This window comes from Etheostoma cragini, chromosome 3 (assembly GCF_013103735.1).
Source record: "Etheostoma cragini isolate CJK2018 chromosome 3, CSU_Ecrag_1.0, whole genome shotgun sequence".
Classification (NCBI taxonomy): Eukaryota; Metazoa; Chordata; class Actinopteri; order Perciformes; family Percidae; genus Etheostoma; species Etheostoma cragini.
In genome coordinates this window covers 19,548,939-19,568,019 of record NC_048409.1, presented here as the reverse complement: position 1 = coordinate 19,568,019, position 19,081 = coordinate 19,548,939, and the positions used below count along the sequence as shown (strand labels likewise).

General features: G+C 39.2%; 3 protein-coding genes across 6 annotated transcripts in view; all 3 read left to right on the top strand.

Moving 5' to 3' along the window:
* Window positions 1-1,998: 1,998 nt before the first annotated feature.
* On the top strand, window positions 1,999-4,120 carry foxg1c (forkhead box G1c). Its single transcript, XM_034867359.1, has one exon. It carries the CDS (start codon window positions 2,238-2,240, stop codon window positions 3,450-3,452), a length of 1,215 nt encoding a protein of 404 aa, XP_034723250.1. The 5' UTR covers window positions 1,999-2,237; the 3' UTR covers window positions 3,453-4,120.
* Window positions 4,121-7,284: 3,164 nt separating this feature from the next.
* The window catches only part of snrpd2 (small nuclear ribonucleoprotein D2 polypeptide), a 14,538-nt gene continuing 2,741 nt past the window's right edge, over window positions 7,285-19,081 (top strand). The window contains exons 1-3 of one of the 2 annotated variants that reach the window (XM_034867412.1): window positions 7,285-7,471; window positions 8,204-8,383; window positions 9,350-9,569. In XM_034867412.1, coding sequence (XP_034723303.1) covers window positions 7,470-7,471; window positions 8,204-8,383; window positions 9,350-9,524 — 357 coding nt within the window. In that variant the 5' untranslated portion in view covers window positions 7,285-7,469 and the 3' untranslated portion in view covers window positions 9,525-9,569. Of the gene's footprint in view, window positions 7,472-8,203; window positions 8,384-9,349; window positions 9,767-19,081 lie in introns of those variants that run through there. The other variant, XM_034867413.1, reaches the window with a different exon arrangement.
* vaspb (vasodilator stimulated phosphoprotein b) overlaps window positions 18,874-19,081 on the top strand; it is a 23,717-nt gene continuing 23,509 nt past the window's right edge. For all 3 annotated transcript variants that reach the window (XM_034867405.1, XM_034867406.1, XM_034867404.1), the window contains exon 1: window positions 18,874-19,081. This exon is cut by the window's right edge and continues 222 nt beyond it. The gene's annotated coding sequence lies outside the window, so the exon portion shown is untranslated.

The window sequence follows — 19,081 nt, the reverse complement described above, 5'->3', positions numbered from 1 at the left end:
GTTTTCATATATTAGATTAAATGGACGACTTTCTTCTATGAGCGCTCAGATTCGGAATAAATTTATCTTGTATTGTTTTCAAAAAAAGGGAACCTTTCAAAATACATTAATTAAGAGGCCTGTTTTCTAACGTTAGGCCTTTTTCAATTTATTGAAAGGTTCAGAAACCTCTGCCTCTTTCAGAGCTTGTGCTGTTCTTTATTGGTATAGCAAATCATGTTTTAAACTATTCTTTGGTCAAACTCATATCACTGCACTGACTTTCCTTTTTTTCTTTGGAGTTTGGAAAGAATATAACCACACTGTTTGCTGCATCCATGTGCTGTCTGTTCATAAAGTAGGATACATCAAAAAGTTCTAAATGGAAATGCACAAAAGGGTTTATATGGTTTGATAAGCTATTTATTAAGTCTAGTGCAATAATTGATTTCCATATGGTTTTCAACAGTCTCACTGGTGATGGGAGTAAAGACATTTAGCTTCAGCATCATAAGGGAGCTAATTCAGTGTGTTCAAAAGCTTTAGGTGAAGATAATTGTGAGCTGGAACTGAAATAGGCCAGGGCACAGTGGGTCTCACATGAACATTATTAGTTGGGTTTCTGTAAATAACATCACAGAGTGCGGTCTAGACCTGCTTTCTTATTAAAAGCGCGATGAGATAAATAAAATTGAATTAGATTTAATGGAATATACTACATAAGACAACATACAAAATAAGTTTGTGTGTGTGGTAACCTTTAAACCAGTGCTGTCTGACACAGAAAATTAACAAAAGACCCTGACTCAAATCCACTCCAGGCACTGTTTCACTGCCTTCGGGATCCTTTATGAGGCAGGAGTGTTGTACTCTTGACACTCAGCAACACCATCAAGAGTAAAGTTTGTACTGTACTGTGTTATAAAGTGTGCCAAGAATTATTAAAGTTGTTTCATTTTTATTTAATGCACCTTCCGGAAGACAAAACATTATCTAGCTTGCTGTCTTCACATCTGATGAGATGAATCACGGTCTTCATAGGTGAGAAAAAGAACTCTCCTCTCTTTCTGACTCTCTCTCTCTCTCTCTCTCTCTCTCTCTCTCTCTCTCTCTCTCTCTCTCTCTCTCTCTCTCTCTCTCTCTCTCTCTCTTTCTTTCTCTGTGTCTCTGTCTCTCTATTTAAAGAATATGAGTATATCAAAAGCATCTGTGCTTAAATTTGAAAACATCCAAACAAATAACAGTTTGATCAGATTACCACAAATCAACACGGATAAGCCAACCTGCAGAGCTTAATATACAGTTTGGCCCCCTACAGAGAAAGTGGGGCCCAGACCTGTCATCTGACTGGTGACTCACTAGTGGTGAGTAATGCATTTTCATTTGGAGTAGTTAATTAAGTGATTTCAAAAAAAAATCTGCTAACAGGTGCATTTTCCCATTTTCTCACGGTCCTGAGACTTGTTTTAAATCTCGCAATAACAGGTTTAGAAATCAATTGCATCACCTTGCCCTATTTTCTAAAATGTTGTACGTTTAGGCCTATTACTGATAAGATCATTCAGGCTACATCTACTTCTTCCTTTTATAGGCATTTTGCCAAATCGTGGTGTCAAGAAAGGGGCGCAGAGAGAAACCGAATAAAAGAAAAAAGAAAAAAGAAATGAAGCCAGCCCAGAGGGCAAGGCGCGTGTTGGAGGGTTCAATTTCATGAGTCACGGAAGTATTATAATTAAACCCGAGAGTTCACCCATCAGTCACACAGATTGACAGCATTATATCCCGGGTTCAAACGTCTCTTTTGCATGTTTTAGGCTCAATTAATATTAAGTTTACCTTGGATTTTTTAATTAAAATTATTTTTTAAACAATGGCGTAGAAGTGGCAATGCCAATAGAACAATGAGTCACATCATGTTCTTTGATTTGATCGAGAAACGTGATCTTTATTGGGTTAAATTAGATATCTTGTTTTCTAAATGAGGAACCAGTCATCTAAGAGTAGGGCACATGCACACATTATGCCCCCAAATGTTTCACTTTGAGATCCAGCAACTGCATTACTATGCACTACTGTTTAGGGTAACGAGTCCTGAGCTGCTGTGATCATGCGCAATGGTTGTCACGCTGTGTTGTCGGTGCGTCTTTGGCTCTTCGCCTCTTTGAAGCAGCACATCTTTGCTCTGTGGGTTCAGTGACGCGCTCTGCTCTGATCACCGGACGCTTCTGGGGATTTTAGTAGTGACTTTAATCTTTAAAATGGAGGGCTTGAAAACTTCGGACCGATTTTTTCACAAGTCCTTCAGCATCAGCAGCCTGTTGTTGAGACGAGAGGGAGTGATGGGTGACCAGGAGTGTCCATCTCAGTCCCAGAAACCGCGCTCCGCACATCCAGAGAAATCCAGTCAAGAGGAAAAGTTTGACAGTGAAAAGAACTGCGAAGCGCCAAAACTGTGCATTAAAGCGGAAACCAAGCCGGTGAGTGCAAATGGGAAACGAGAAGGAAATAAGGGAGAATCAAAGAAAGGCGTTGGAGCAGAAGAAAGCGTTAAGCCTGAGAAACCTCCTTTCAGTTACAACGCGCTCATCATGATGGCTATCCGCCAGAGCCCGGAACGACGGCTCACGCTCAATGGTATCTATGAGTTTATTATGGACAATTTTCCATACTACCGTCAGAACAGACAAGGATGGCAAAATTCAATCAGGCACAACTTAAGTCTGAATAAGTGTTTCGTTAAAGTGCCACGCCACTATGATGACCCGGGTAAAGGCAACTACTGGATGCTGGACCCCTGCAGTGAGGACGTCTTCATAGGTGGCACATCCGGAAAACTCCGGCGCAGGGCCGCAGCTGGCTCCAGGACCAAGCTTGCACTAAAACGGGGCGGAGGTCGTCTGATGTCTTCCAGCACTGCAACCAGCGTGACCTTGGCCGCAGCAGGTTCATTTTACTGGCCGGTGCCGCCGTTTCTGCCTCTCCAAACACCAGTGCGCACTCACCTTGGCGCGGGGACTTATCTGAGAGCTCACCCCCGCTTCCCAAACCACGCCACATCGATGGTTTCACAGCGGTCCCGGTTGAGTGCAACAGGTGCTGTAGACGCCGACCGGTTCGTGCAGACGCACCAGGAGATGTCTTACATTGGACTCAGCTGCGCGCAATCCCGACGCCATCAGATTGGCACCGCCTGCACCGCTTTCTCCACATCCATCCCTGCATGCCCCCTTCCGCTGTCGGATCCGTACTCTTTTAACATGATCTCCGGACAAGCCAGCTACTTTTACTCTCACCAAATGCCTTGTCCCGCAACGTTTAGTCCGTGTCAAGAGGAGTGCGCCACTTCTAAGACATCTCCGGGACAATGTGTATCCAAGAACGGCCACTCAGACCTCGGAGGGTTCTGTAATGACTTTCGAAACTACTGCCCTCCAGTCAGTTCAAGCCATCCGTCTTGGAATATAGAAAAATAGAGTGACCAACATATCTAAGATTTAAGACACTGTTGTAGAATTTAGATGAACAAAGTTGGTAAATAAGAGGCCGGAGCATCCTACTTAATAGAGGACCTGCAGATTGGATTTTCTTGAGTTTATGAAAACGCTGGTAAATGAAACAAATTCCGCAATATTCCCCCAATAATGTCTGCGTTGCAATGAAAGATAACTAGAGTGAAATGGGAAATTTTTGCACTGTCCTTGTATTGTTTCATCAGAACGCGTAATTTAAATTTGTTAGATTGACTAAAGATAGCTGAAACATAAACAACATGAGTCAGGGTCTCACGTAAATTGAAATTTAAACCGGGCTTATTCTGACACACGCCATTTCGAAAATGTGCAATAATATATAGGTTAGTCTTGATTGCGCATTTGTTTCGTTTTAAAAAACATCAGTGTAACGAGGAACCAGGTCAAATCATCATTAAAAAAATATGAAACTATATTCTTGATTTAGAAACAATGGTGTTTACTTGGGTAACTTTTCTCATGAATTATTTTCCACACACATATGCACTTGCCAGTAGTAGAAATGGAAGTGGTTTGCGCACAGGAATGTCACTGTTTGAGGCCTAATATGCCATCATCTGAAATTGTCTGCAAAATACCGAACAACGTCATTTAAAAAAAATGAAATTAAGTATTAATCCTTATGTCTGAAGTTATTAATTTTCCATCATGTTGACCGAGACATTTAAAAGCGATTCAAATGCGGAGGAAGTTCAGAATGAGGATTCCAGCTGACAAAAAAACAATGTAATGCGATTATTTTTAGTCTTAGGAGGTGAAACCGTTTGACAATATTAGTAGACTGTGAATGGAAAAAAATACAACACATTTGCTGCATTTATTGTCTTTGATTTGTTAATGTTGAAACTAAAAGAAATGTCATAACTTTTTGAATTAGCCTATGCTACATGTAATTAAACCATACATAATGCCCTTTAATTGTGTTGTCTTTTCACCTCATTAAGGACCTAGCCTACTGTTGTTGATTGGTCTCGTTTGTGATGTGTTATTGAATGTTTCACACTGGACATTTGAGCCCACACAACACAGTACATAGACTGATTCTTTTTTAGTATCCTACAATTTGTGAGATGCCGGAGACGATGCCTCTTTACATGCTGTGATCCTCTACCTTTTTGATCAACAGTTCAATTGTGCACCTGAAGCTTTTTTGAGGAGGCATCATGTTGAAACAGTGCGCAGACGTGATGTAACTTCAACAGGTAGACATTCCAGTCCCGCTGATCTTATTGATCTGTCTTGTGTTTCCCCCCGCGCTGAGATCCTTACCTGTTCAACTTTCCCTCACCTCTCCCTGAGATATAAATTAATAAGGAAACAGATGTATGCGGCTACAGATTAGAGCAGCTTTCTGGACGGCTGCCTCCTTCGGGACAAAAAACTCTTTATATCAAAAGACCCCAGCCCGTCACCCTTCCAAGCCCAGCCACATTCACAGTTGCCTGTGGTTAAAGCAGACCGGGCTGGATCAGGTAACTTCACTGTTGGCAAACTCACAGTCTAGATAAATGTGCAGATAATGTTTTATTACTTGCATGAGTAATTGTGGCCGCAGCATAGAGTGCAGAGAGCTGTGAATCAACATGTGGTGCTAAGTAGAGTTTGGGTGCATGCGTAAGAGATACTGTTCTCTGTTAGTGTAATAAATAACCACATTTTTGAGAGCTCCACAATAACCACAGATCTATAAATCCCCCCTGCTACAGCCTAATCAACACCTCACTTAACACAGACATTTGGATGGTGCTGATATCTGTTGCTGTTGTTAATCATGTGCTGAAAGTTGCCGACATGCTTTCTGTTCTCGATTTAACAGAAAGCCACTTTGGGAAATTTGGCCACCAGAATCAATATTAAGGGGAAATATTCAGATGTACGAAAAATTAAAAGGTAAGGAGGAGGAGTCACAAAAGGGGGAGATTGGTAGACTTTTTTTTATTTTTTATTAAAAGTATAGTGTGCATTTTTTGTAAAGCATGGGGGTGGGGGGGTGGGGGTCACTTTTACAATCACAGATATATGTACAGTTTTTAATTTAATTGTTCGCTTAAGAGATTCACTGTACAATATAAAAGTAAATAAAAAAGTGCCATACTTAAGCCCAAGGTGCCTTTCCTGTGAGACATGTGAAGGAAGGTGTGTTGGCCATGTTCAGGGGACGCTCCTCCATCAAAATCAGATTGTAGACCAACATGTCCATTTGCAAATCAGAACACACTGGAAACCCTAAAGAAAGCAATACATTTGGCCATAATCTTGTGAATAAAGTGCATCTAAATTAGATATATTAGACATTAGTCTGATGTTTCAGTTGTAGGTAAAACTCTGCTCTCCTGATTGGACAACTGCAAAAGTGTTTTCAGATCACTCCAAACACATGTAGGCTAATGCCCCACTGAGCTCCTTTTACAAGCCCATTCTCCACAGTTTTAAGTCTTTTGCTAGGTGAGCTAGGTGTTGTTCATAAAGATATAGTAGCCTACAGCTCCTGAAATCAATCCCACACACTTTCCTCTCTCAACAGAACACAGGCTGTCTTTATCCGCATCAAGTGGTTTCCACAGGTAGAGCTGCCACCCTTTGAAATAAGGTGGGTGGCTCGTACACCCCCAGGCGTCTGTCTGTCTCTTGCCAGAAAGCCAATCTCTCAATGTCTCATTGCTGCTGTGTAGATAATAGCCTACATCCCAGTCTCTCCCTCACACACACACACACACACACACACACACTTTCCCCTCATTCTTGTTGTGTTAAAGAGCAAAACAAAGACTTATCTGTTTGGGTCTGAGGTATCCCTTTGGCTGCTCCCTCTGCCATCTCTTTTCCTGTGACAGAAAGGGCCTTTGTGGTTAATATACGGCATAAAGCACCCTAAAACAGCACCCCCTACATGCATATCACCAGCCTGTAATAACCCAAAAATATATTCAGAAACAAGCAGGCCCTACCTGTTAACTATACTCTGTAAAACTACTCCATTGCATAATTAAGATTATTGCATTAAAAATTGAGAACATACTGAAATATACTAGAAGTATCAAAAATAAAAGTAGGCTATTCACATTATGCTTAATATGGACTTGGTCAGTGTTATTGTACAAAGTATTAGGCTGTCATTACTATTACTATTTTTATTATACTATTCCATATTATATCCATATTATATGATATATCACATGATTCACATGTTATATTGCTGCATTATTCTCTACCATGTTTTTTTTATTACAACACAGCACCTTTTACTATGTCTCATATGTCTCACTATTTCATCATGCGCCATCTAGCCTACTATGTTAATGTGATGCATCCTTGCAGTATATTCTATCTAATTTCTGCGGCTATTAATTACACCTGATTCAATCTATCAGCACCATCACGTCATCTGTAGCAAAATGCTTTGTTTCATTTTCTTACATTCTATTTTGGTTTATGAAGGCTACCTTTTATTATTTATTAATGTTACTTTCTATACTTAAGCTCTGTATTTAGGCTGGGGATCAATGAAGTATTCCTTCTTATTTTAGTAATAGGGTTATTATAATTATGATGCATTAAGATCCGTATTTTAATGTTGTAGTCGGTCAGGGTGGAGCTGATTATACTGACTGCAGAACCACACTAAATGTTTGCTTTATCAGCTAAATATAGGCCTATAACGCAAATGTCCAATAATTAAGTGGAGAAAATATCTGAAATACTTCTCTTTGAAATGTAGTGGAGAGTGCATACTGTATGTAAATACTAGTAACTCAACGTTGAACAGTTACAAAGTAATGATGTACATTTTAACGGGACCGTAGTAACCCGGTAGTTATTACACATTGAAGCGCGTACTAGTAGACCCGGAAGTAGTTCGATCCACACGAGTATTGATTGCAGATCGTTGCGGGTACGAAGGCACCCGGTGGAAACGAGCGGCACAAGATCTAAGGACACTGTTTTCATAAATAAGCAACCATGTACGTATCTCTAATTGTCAGTCAGTATTTCGGGCAAGTATTTATTTTCTGTCTCGGAGCCTGAACTTTGAATCGGATCAGCGAAAAGCCAACGATTAGCATGCTAAGATGGTTAGCTTTTTAGGTAGTAAGCGATAGGATTCAAGGCCGGTTAACTGGAGTTGATACAGCTACCCCTCTGTGTTTTCGTTGCTATATACTTTCCAGCCCAGCTATGTTAGCTACATCTACGTTACTGTTACAATTCTAATAACAAGTGAAAAACTGGTAAGTTTTGTAACGGACGTGGTTCAACTGGAGACGTTAGCTACGAGTCCGGAGTCACACAATAGCATTGAGGCTAACGATAGTTAGCCTAATGGTAACACCGAGCACTAACGTTGCAGTGTTTGAGCATGCGTTGTCTTGCATGCGATACTTTGAGTTGTTACAGCTTGTAATAAAATATATCATAAATGTTGCGTTTATCGCATAGTTTATTTATGCTATAGCCATATCCGTATCATGTGTTAGTAGACAGGTTTCCTTAGCCTGTATGTTTTTACAATTACAAGTGTTGAGGTAACGTTAGCCTACATACCAATTTACTTTAGTCATACGGTATGGTAACTTATATGGGCCTAAGTCTATAAATGTGGAGTTAGCCGGCATCCAAGATAGGAAATGCATCTTAAGAAAATTGCACAGTAAAAAAATAAACATTTTGTATGGGTTTTGTTGTGTCGTTTTCAGGAGTCTCTTAACAAAGCCTAAATCAGAGATGACCCCTGAAGAGCTCCAGAAACGAGAGGAAGAGGAGTTCAACACGGGTCCTCTGTCGGTGCTCACACAGTCCGTCAAGAACAACACTCAGGTTCTCATTAACTGTCGCAACAACAAGAAGCTGCTCGGAAGAGTCAAGGCTTTTGACAGGTACTGAGCTCGGTCACTGACTTTTTACCTTACAGGTTTGAGTGTATAATATGGGAAGAGTAGATTCAAATCGAACAGGTTTGTAATAGTCCACAGTTGTGTTATTACATGTAATTCAAAATGTTATGAGCCCAGACTATTTAAAATCAGGTTTTAAATAGTCTTAAATGAGTGTGAAATTAAGTTTTCCACAGCATTTTCTTTAAGCGTGTATGTTGCATTTTCTTTCTACTTCATCCTCAAAATATTCTGTGTATGATGCAGACTGACACGGTTTCCTCAGCAGGGAAATTGGATGCTTTCAGTCATCTCAAACCATGTCCAATCCTAACTCTCTTAACTGGCCATACTTGTCATACAGTGCTAACTTCAGTCTAAGGAATCCCACTTGTTTATGAGGAGTAGTGCACGAGATTTGTTCATTCACATTATAGATGCCTTGCTAAAATGGCCAAATAAGGCTACATGGTCTGCTCCTTGTGTGGAGGAGTTTTTCATTCACAGAATTGTTACTATGTTACTAAGAGTAAAAAGAAAGCTTTAACCGTTTCAGGTCCTGCTGTCGGAAATCAGTAGGCAACTGTCTAATAAAACTCTAAAGTTTCAAGCCTTTGTGGTGATAATATAGCTAGCAACATTACTCATTTACCATTACGTTTGAGTTATGTTTTATTTCAGTTTCATATTTAAACTCAAAATTCATTGAGATTAAGGGATTATGAATCTTAAATCAAACTAGTATTTTTCCCCCTGTGGAGAAAGGTAGATAATCTGTACATGGTTTGTATGACAGGTTTGAATTTTGTTTACCTAGAATAACTCAAGATGGAAATTCATTTAAATCACATCATTTTATGAATAAATCTGTACGAGATTTTTGTTGTTGAATGAGCCCATTGTCTTTTCAGAGTTCCCCCCCCTAATGGTACTATGTTTCAACGTTTTACTCCCTTGCTATCATTTTAGGCATTGCAACATGGTCTTGGAGAACGTGAAGGAGATGTGGACGGAAGTTCCAAAGAGCGGGAAGGGAAAGAAGAAGTCTAAGCCTGTGAATAAGGACCGCTACATTTCTAAAATGTTTCTGAGGGGAGACTCCGTCATCATTGTGCTGAGAAATCCTCTGATCACAGGAAAATGAACTCTTTATAGGCGTCTAGCTGAATAGGTCGGAGAGCCTTTTTTTGTTGATTGATTTGAAGGTGCATTGTCATTAATCCACACGTCTTTGTTTTGTTGCTGTTTTGTCGTTGGATCCCTGCGGTCACTATTGGGTAACATACATAGTGTCAAAAAGATGTCTGTATTTTTTTGGAGAGTTTTGCGTTAACAGAATTCCTCTGTATTTTTCATTTTAATAATAAAAGTGATGAATAGATTCAAGCATTGCGTAGGTCCTTTTTTTTGTTGCTTTAAGCTTCCAAGTTTCTTCGTGCTTTGAAAACATTTAAGGATAGTTTAATTAACTTTTGCTATGTAAATTTAATTAATCTCATTCATTTTTTTATTACTGAATATTTAGAGATTGTATTATAGTGTTTCCATTCTTCTAACTTAAATATTGTTATATTTTTTTATTTTATTTATCTCATCTATTGCACACCAAATCAGGTGTATCAGAGAAAGCTTTGGCAAAAAGTTGTTTTTACTCCACTTTTTCTTGGGTATTTGTGCCAGCCTACTACTCTCTCCCTCCTCCTGCTGTCACCCTTTCACTCTCCCCTGACAGCATCTTATGTGTCGGGCTTGATTTCAGTCGGCAGCGCTCAATATGCGACAAACTGCCGTTTAAAGGCCCGCTGCATTATTGATGAGACCAGATGTGCTGACTGTCACTTCACACCCTCATCTCGCTCCCATTTCAGGCTGTTCCCCTCCGCCACTCAGCCCCTCCTGACCATTTTGTTAATTGTCTTAATAGCTTAACAGAGTCTCGCCTTACTTCCCTCTGACAGTTGGCACCTAACCTCTCACTCTTTGATGCTCTCAAATTTAGTGGTCAAGTGTACAGGATTTTGATTGTGTGAGTAAATAAGCTTGTCTGTGCATTTTATAATCTTGGACGAGTTGAATGGCAAGGATTTCTTAAAGTAGAAATCCCATTTGGTGTAGTTGTACGCCTTACAAATAGAAAATATGTTTGTTTCAAAGCATTTTAAATTCCCTTTATAAAATCTATTCAACTATGCCTAAATGTTACTTCCTGTTAAAATATAATCTTTACATTTAATGTATCATACATAACGTTACACACTGCGTTACTACCCTTGCTGTTTATGATAGCGTGCCTAGGCCTTATTGATTTATAGCTCTCAGGTGAAGCCTGCTGGCTCAAAAAGAGGTTCTAGCCACCAAGATAAACCACCTAAGCAATGAATTTGAAATGCAGTGAACTTTTATGACATTTCTTTGACTAATGTAATGGTTTCTATTGCACTCCTGCTCTAGGCAAATCTTGACTTATACCAAAGGTTTAAGGAGATCGTGTTGCAAGGGCTGGAAAAGGAGTTTCTGTGCTGCCAGCCCGAGGCGTAAGGAAACAAACTGGATGCGTAGACCCTGAAGCCACCAAGAGACCCAAATAAGTCAACTGCTTGTTTCAATATTAAGGTAATTTTAACCTAATCTTATTGCACAGATGCTCATATATTTGACACTTTCTATAAAAGGAAAACTACTTAACAGACCATGTTAGCTGGGTCATCCAATCTCAGGAAAAAGATGTGCTAATAAAGGACGCATTTTAAAGAAAACAGGCAGCACTAATTGAAATGTATGATTTAATAAGTGATTTTATTTTTATGTGCTCTAAGTATTTTGACATTGCCTAGTTAATTTCAACCTGCTGTTTTGTGTGGGAAAACATCAAAGTGGTTATCCTTGGCTTGAATGATTTGTTACTGTATGTTATTTTTTTTGGACAATACATTGCTAATGTTCTTTTCCCTTTTAAATGTTTCGGGGCATGTAGCGTCACCAGGCCCACAGTGGCTGGTTGCTTCGAGTAACATTTGACTACCTTATATGGGAGCTTGAGCTACTGTTATTGTGACTAACACAACTAAATGTTTATTCTCACTGTTAGACGTGTGTTCCAGCTGTGATGTGACAGCTATTTTTCACACATGAAAAGAAGAGAGAGCAGAGAAATAATATAAGATTTTGTAATTTGATGAGACACTTCATTTATTCAGCCTATTTGCCCTATGTCTTTATATTTGGTGCAAGTGTTCAACATGCTTTTAACCCAGTTTGGTTCTGCATATTGGTTTTAGGAGATGACCAAAACATGAATTTTGGTAAAAATGTATTATTCTATGTGTCACAATTTATAGTAAGTTCTGATAGTCACCCAGACATGTAGAGCGCTGGAGGCCTTGGGACTCTGGCTGGCAGATGCACTTTAATAATATACAATAAAAAATAGAAATTATTTAAGTGAGGGTTACAATAGGGGTTACATTCAAAAAAAGATTTCACTGCAACAATTGATTGTGTTAGAGAACCGATCTCACAATAAATTCATATGTCCTTGATGTCTGATATCTACAAAAAGCAGCAAAATGGGTGGACTCAATAAATCTCAACTGGATACATTTACTGTCACTGTAACCCCCAAATTAAGGATGCACCAATGTAAATCACCATAAAAATACAAATGCATAGAAATATGACAATGAATGAGGTGAGAGCAAGGTGCATGTCTCTGTTACACTGTTGGACTCTTGTGCTGATGCCAAATTCAGTCTATTAACAAAAAAGGAATCCATTAAGCCATAGTTCTTCTGACACACACAAGTGCACAGACAATGCAACAATGAAAACGGCTACATGCCTTTGCAGTATAGCTAAAGCCACCTGATTGTGCTGAATCACAGAGACAGCCCATGGCTGGTTGTGCAGGACTGCGTTGACCAACTTTCCTAGCAGGTCCTGCAGGTATTCAAATGTGCCTTTTTGTTTTGCTAAAGCTGACAAAAGCTTTTCAGAAGAGGAAGTTAGGTATATCCAGCTAAATGAGCAGCTGTTTGTCGGTCTGCACGGTGGCCACCAGTGGAAGCCCACGTAATGTGTAAGCTATAGGTCCTCAATAAACTTGACCTAGCTCTGCAACAGTGGTTTGGAAAACATGACACATCTCAAAACAGTTCCCCTCACAGTTGCAGCCTCCTTGAGGCTGGGACAAAGAACTGTCAAATACTATCTGGTGGGTCTATTTGGAGATGCTTGAGATAAAAACAACTTTAGGGACCTCATTTGTTGGGTATCATTGTGCACTTTTCTCATGTTACTTCACTCATTTCAAAGACACTTCAAGAAGTCTCTTTCCCTCCAGATTTTGGGAGGGGGTGAGCGATCTATGAGCAGGAAGGCAGATGTTTTATTCAGTAGGTAAGCGATAAGAGGGGGGAAGTGTGATTATGATAGCGATCGGCCATGCATCGATACTCGAGCCTCCGGGTAACGTGACACCGTGCAGCGCATCGATCGGAGACCGGTAACCGGAGCCGCCGCAATTTGTTTTCAAGCAGAGCCACGGTCCGGGTGTCAGAGCCACGAAGCCAGGTGGAGAGAGAAGATGAGGGGGTGGTGGAGGAGAAAGGGTATCAAGGCTGTAAACACACAAACACAGCCTTCACTCATCTCTCTTTAAGTGTGAATGACATAACTGCAAGGACACTGTCAGTGACAGCCAAAACAAGAGGGATCAGGTGTATCGAGCTGCTGCAGTAGGACCAGGCCTATTTGCAAACACTACTGCTGGAGGGGGATAGAAAGTAGGCTCAACTAGCACCAGGACTACAAATTAAATTCAAATTGTTCTATTTGTACAGGGTAACCATTATTCCTGGAGATTCTATTTTTAGGCTACATAATCCATTCAGTGGCTTTTCATTAAGTCTGTGGTGATGCAGGACTAGGGTTGGGGTGTAACAAAACATTGATGATGTATCAATTCAATCCTCAACGATCCAATATTATCAATACAACGTGATAATATCAATACACAATGTCATCTTTAAGATAGGCCTATGCTTTTTTTATTCCCACTTTATATTTATTCTTTTTATTAAAAGAGTAAATAAGTAATTGTCTGAAAGAGCTCAGTAATTAAATTGACTAATCATATTTGAGGTGTTTTTTGTTAATATTTATCAATGGAACTGATCGTTTTAAATGTATCATCTTGTATCAATCGCAGGTTCCTGAATTGAATCGAATCAAAATCGTATTGTGGCAGAGTTTGTGATAACAGTAAATATTGTGTCATTGTCCAAAGAATCAATATTATAAAGTATCATGGTAAAACGTAAAAAGATTGACAAGCCTACTAGCGGGGCATTAGTCCCAGCCCTGCCATGAGTCCAAATTTCTCCAGCAAATTTGTAGATTATTTAAATGTATGTTTTATTTTTTTTAAAGATCTTTAAATCACAAATTCAACATTTAAAAAAAAAAAAAAGATTTACAATCCATGAGATTGTAAACTACATTTCATTTTCCCAACATTATAGCTTAGATCAAAATGTTGACCTTGTCAGTTCCCTGGTAACGGTTAACAAACAATCTCAACTCAAAGTCCACTTACGCACCAGCGAGGTTTCTTCCTAGAAGGAAGTTTTTCATTGCCCCTGTCGCACTAAATGCTTGCTCTTGAGGGAATTACGGGAACTGATGGGTCTTTGTAGATTTAGGTCTTTACAGAGCGTGGTTTAAAAAAGATGTAGTGGTTTTATCTGTAAAGTGTCCTGAGATAACTCTTGTCATGAGTTGATACTATAAATAAAATGTAATCAAATTAAATTTTCTCAAAGTTTTGGACTGCATCACATTTTCCTTATCAGCAGAGGGGGTTTGTTGTTGCTTGTTAGAGCAGCCATAATACTCTAGTTAGATGTTAACTTTCCATTAGCCTGAGCACTTTAAGGATTTTTCCTTCATGCTGGCTGTGGGTGGTGGAGAACACTGAGTCCCTTTTATATTATTTTCTTCAGTGTTTTGCCTAAAACAGTCAAATTTGTTAAAATATTTAGACTACAGAGTATCAGAATCAGGCTAAAATATTTCACAAAAGAATTTAAACTTCTTTAATGTAAATCTCTTAGACCACAAGACCTTGGTGTATTTAAACTATACGACTGAGGCATAATACCTGGATTTGATTTGTTTTAGCTGTCAGTTTTTTTATGTTCATATAATATCAAAACTGATTAATAGTTGGGGCAATATTTGTTGTGATTATGTCTGAAATGTATTTAGGATACAAAAATATATATTTCTTGAGGAAAGGTGGCAGCATAATATTCTGTAGGCTATTTCTGACCTGTTATTCATCGATTGCATTCATTCAATTAAACGTTTAGTTTATTTTATCTTTAATTTTTATGCTTGATGTTACTCTTTTCCAGGAAGACTTGGCCAAGATAGACATCAGCACAAATACAAAAAAGAACAGTTTCACACTGATTACGCAACATGAGAAAATACAGGAACACAGCAGGGACTTTTTGCAGTTCACTGCTGTGTGAAATGTCAAACAGACATTTGTGTTTAGAGGCTGTTAAGGTCATGCTGCCATCTAGTGGATTATAAAAGTAATGTATCAGTTTTCCAACAGAAACCACGCTTTAGCTTGTCTAATAGGCCATTTTAATTTGATCATATAACACATTTACTGAAACTTGAAATCTTATACAGATAATGATATCTGACATGACATGCAAGTGAATTTTGGGGCATTTTTATTTTAATATTTATCACAGAAATCTATCTGTCACATGCAGATTTGCCTTTTGTGTAAGTAGAACAATGCTTGTATATTAAAATCAAAACAGAAGTTTAGGTTCTGATTGCATGCTTTATTTCATTCTGTATTGTAAAACATTAACTCAAGTATGATACTTTACTTTATCCTAATTGTATGCAACTTTATAACTTCTATTGCATTCCATTTCAGAGAGATATTATACTTTTTACTTCACTGCAATCATTTGACAGCTTTAGTTACTAGTTCTTTTAACAAATTAAGATTTTTGCATACAAAAGCAAACTTTATAATGTCATGTTTTCATATTAATTAAAGGTTACACATGTCCAGCTGAAACAATTTGGCGTAATTGATTAACTGATTAGTCGATTGACAGAGAATGCATTGGGAGCCGCTTTGTTTATCATTTAAATCATTTTCAATGCAAAACCTGTTCACGTGTCAAATGTAAGGATCTAACAATTTAAATTTTCATTATTCTTACATTTAGTCATGTGACATTTTTAATACAGGACATGTAACAGTATTTGACAGTGTGGTATTAGTACTTTTACTTAAGTGAAGGATCGGAATACTTTGGATACTAACTTGTATTTGCTCCATGAGGAGTTCAGGGCCTACATTTTAAGACATCTCTCTAAAATCCTTCTGCTGCCATTTGCTCTGCTGGCCTCCAGCCCATACCTCTTAGTGAACTGTTGTGCCTCGCTCCTCTTCTCAGATTTTATCCTCCTCGGGTCACATTGCTTTCCTGTCAAAAAGAGATGGAAAGAGAAATAACTTGATGAACAGTAACACTCATTCTCCATGTCCATTGGGTTTCCTTGAAAATACAAAACATTGGCATGTTGGAATAGCTTATACTGTTACTACTAATCCCTGTCTGGCTAACCGCTGCCAACCTCGTCCAGACTGCCACTTTGTTTCCCCGATTTAAGTTCAGTGGTATAATTCTCTTTGTTGGTCTACCATTCAACCAGCAGTGGAGGCTGAAGCTTTCAGACGCCGCTGCCTCAGGACTATATGCTTCAACAAGTCCTGGACTCTCTGATGTAAAAAGAAGTAGAAGTGCACTCTGTTTACATAACTGCCCCTTTACATACTCACAGGGATAGAGAGATAAGTAGAGGTGTAATTCAGCCTGGTTGACTAAGCATATCCACGTTTCCCATTTTTCAGTGTCTCCATCTCACACTCACACACATCTCTCATGTCGATAAAACCCACACCTCGACATTTATTGGAGCCACTTTGCTCCAAATGTCATGGACGCCCCCTTGCTGCAGTCCAACAAATCTTCTGCCAGCCGCGGACGGCGTTGACCGACTGACGTCATGCTTTGGAAATAAAGCTGTGGTACAGGGGAGGAGCACAGGAAGAACCTGCAATTACTGCACAACTGTTTGTGATTCTTTATGAGCTACTTTCTGGGAATGGGACCAAACTTTTGAGACAGAGCCAATGCAAATCATACAAACACCTCCACACAAGTTTAAGCACAAGCTCACTCATGATCTGGTGTTAATATCCTAAACAGTGCACACTCAGCGATGAGGCCAAAATAAGGGGTTTTATTCTTGACAGTTTGAGCTTCAGTAGATAGCAGAGTTAACAGGGATACGTGGCTAAAAAAATACCAGACTAACACTTGGTCAGAGCTGTCATCTTGTATGTCTAAGTGTGTGTGTGTGTGTGTGTGTGTGTGTGCGTGTCTGTGTGAGTGCGTGTGCGTGTGCGCGTGTGTGTTGTGAGACTAAAGGCATATTGGCTTTCTGGATGTTTACACATGCCATGCAGGCGTAATGCATTCCTTTCTCATCCTCTCTTCCACTTCTGTCCCCATTAGGAAGGAGTTATTTTAGTGTGCACTGTCTCGGCATCAAACTCTCCTTTCAATGTTATAAAACTTAGAAAGTATTGCTTCAGCCTTTAACACAGGTTACTTAAAAGATTTCTTTAGTTTGGTGTTGTTGCTTTTTGTCATATTCTCTATGTTTTGGATCAAAGTTTTTTTGTTTCATTTATCTTTTTATTCTAGAAACATTGCTCAATAAGAGTCTATAGAATAACTACTTAAGCCACAGACACTTGAAGTTACCCAGACAGCCAGTAGGGCGAGGTGGAGGGCTTGGCGTGACCCCTGGCATGGATGAGATGCTGCCTTCAATTGCTATTGGAAATAAAACATACCAACCACTAACAGAAAAGAGCATTATCACTCAGTCTTCCGGTCAAGGCTTATTGGTTGTGTATTGCTTTAGGAATAAAACCAATAGACATCACACCTTTGAGGCCATAGCTCCTGAACTTTGGACTTGAATACAGTTAGTCCTACTTTACTTATGTTTATACACCGGTTATCTATTTTATGTCTGTTGCATTTTATCAATTATTATACAGCACTATGACATCTGCCCTAAAGGCGTGCTCTATATACTTCCTTATTTACCACGTTAGATGCAATAGGCTACATTGCCTAAAATACAAGAAAAGGAGGAGCAACTGCTAAAGCGTAAATGGGTAATCTGGTCCTGTCAACAAGTCTACCCTTACCTTACTTTAACAGGTGATGTTAAAGTATTCATGTTAAATTATTTTGTATTATTATTTTCTGTGTCTATTTAAAGTTTTCTTGTTGATTCCTGGTAGAAACACCAATGGTTAAGCCGCATCATATTGAAGTAGATGGTCAAGGTAAAGCTCATTTGAAGTAGCTATGGCAATAGGTGCAAACCCAGCCCTGGGTATCCTTCTCTGCCTTTAAGAAAATGAAAGCTCAGATGGGCCGATCTGGACTTTTGCCCATTATGAGGTCATAAGGGGCAGGTTACCTCTCCTTTCTCTGCTTTCCCCACCTAGATAATTTGGCCCACCCATGAGAGAGAGACATCATGGCTTTCAAACAAGCAAAGTGGCAGTTGGTCAAGACCCCCCCCCACACCCCCCCCTCAAAAGCTAGAGACTCCAAAATGGCACACACTAAGGAAAGCTCATTGTGGGATTGTAATTCTGCGCCAAGGCTGAAGTTTGGAAAACTTCAGATACAGTATAAGGGGACCACTAAGGTCTACATAACAGCATCCAAAGAGCACCATGTCATTAGATTAGATTAGATAATACTCATTTCATCCCACAGTGGGGAAATTTTCTTGTTACAGCAGCAGCGGTTTTCTACAGTAAAAGCAAAGAAAACAAACAAGTAAAACACACAAAAAAACAGGCAAAGTACAGACTATAGACTGAATGTGAAGTGGCGTCAGATAAAGGTATTGTAAAGTGCGGTTGCCGTAGTACAAATAACAATATTGCAGTTAAAGTAAGTGATGTTAAAATTAAAATGTAATATGTGATATTCATAATAAGTCATAGCACCTTTAGCAATGCACCATAGTCTATAAGATGTGTGTATGTAAACTGTTCATTTTCAAAGTAAATAGCAACTACAACTCTAAAATAAATGTTAACGGAGTAAACAGTGCAATAGCCGTCTCTCTGAAATGTAGTAGCAGAAAATGGAAAAAGCAGACCAAAGAACACATCAAAATTGTGCTTATCAACAGTGCTTGAGTAAATGCTTGTATTAATTTCCACCTCTGCTTATCATATTTTTAATTTCAGTCCCTGTTACTTTCGAGGAAACACTCCTTAAAAATTCGAGTTATACGAGGCATACTTGAATGCACCATGGGATTGTAGCTTACTTTGAAGCTGGCGGGTTGGGCCAGACGCCAGTGAATTTACAGACCTAGCGACAGAGGGAGCGGAGAAAAGTCCGGCGCAGACACACGGCTCTAATCTCCAGAAACAGAGCGGTCAACCAACGCAAGTGTGAAAAGAGTAGTTCTGATTTTTGTGTAGCTTGCTTCTTCTCGGCTTCACCTTTAAAGATCGTACAAACCACTGTGGGATAGCGATTGGAGTTGACAAAC

What these genes read in the sequence shown, in the direction of transcription:
- foxg1c (XM_034867359.1), top strand. Translation starts at nt 2,238, where the DNA reads ATGGAGGGCTTGAAAACTTCGGACCGATTTTTTCACAAGTCCTTCAGC.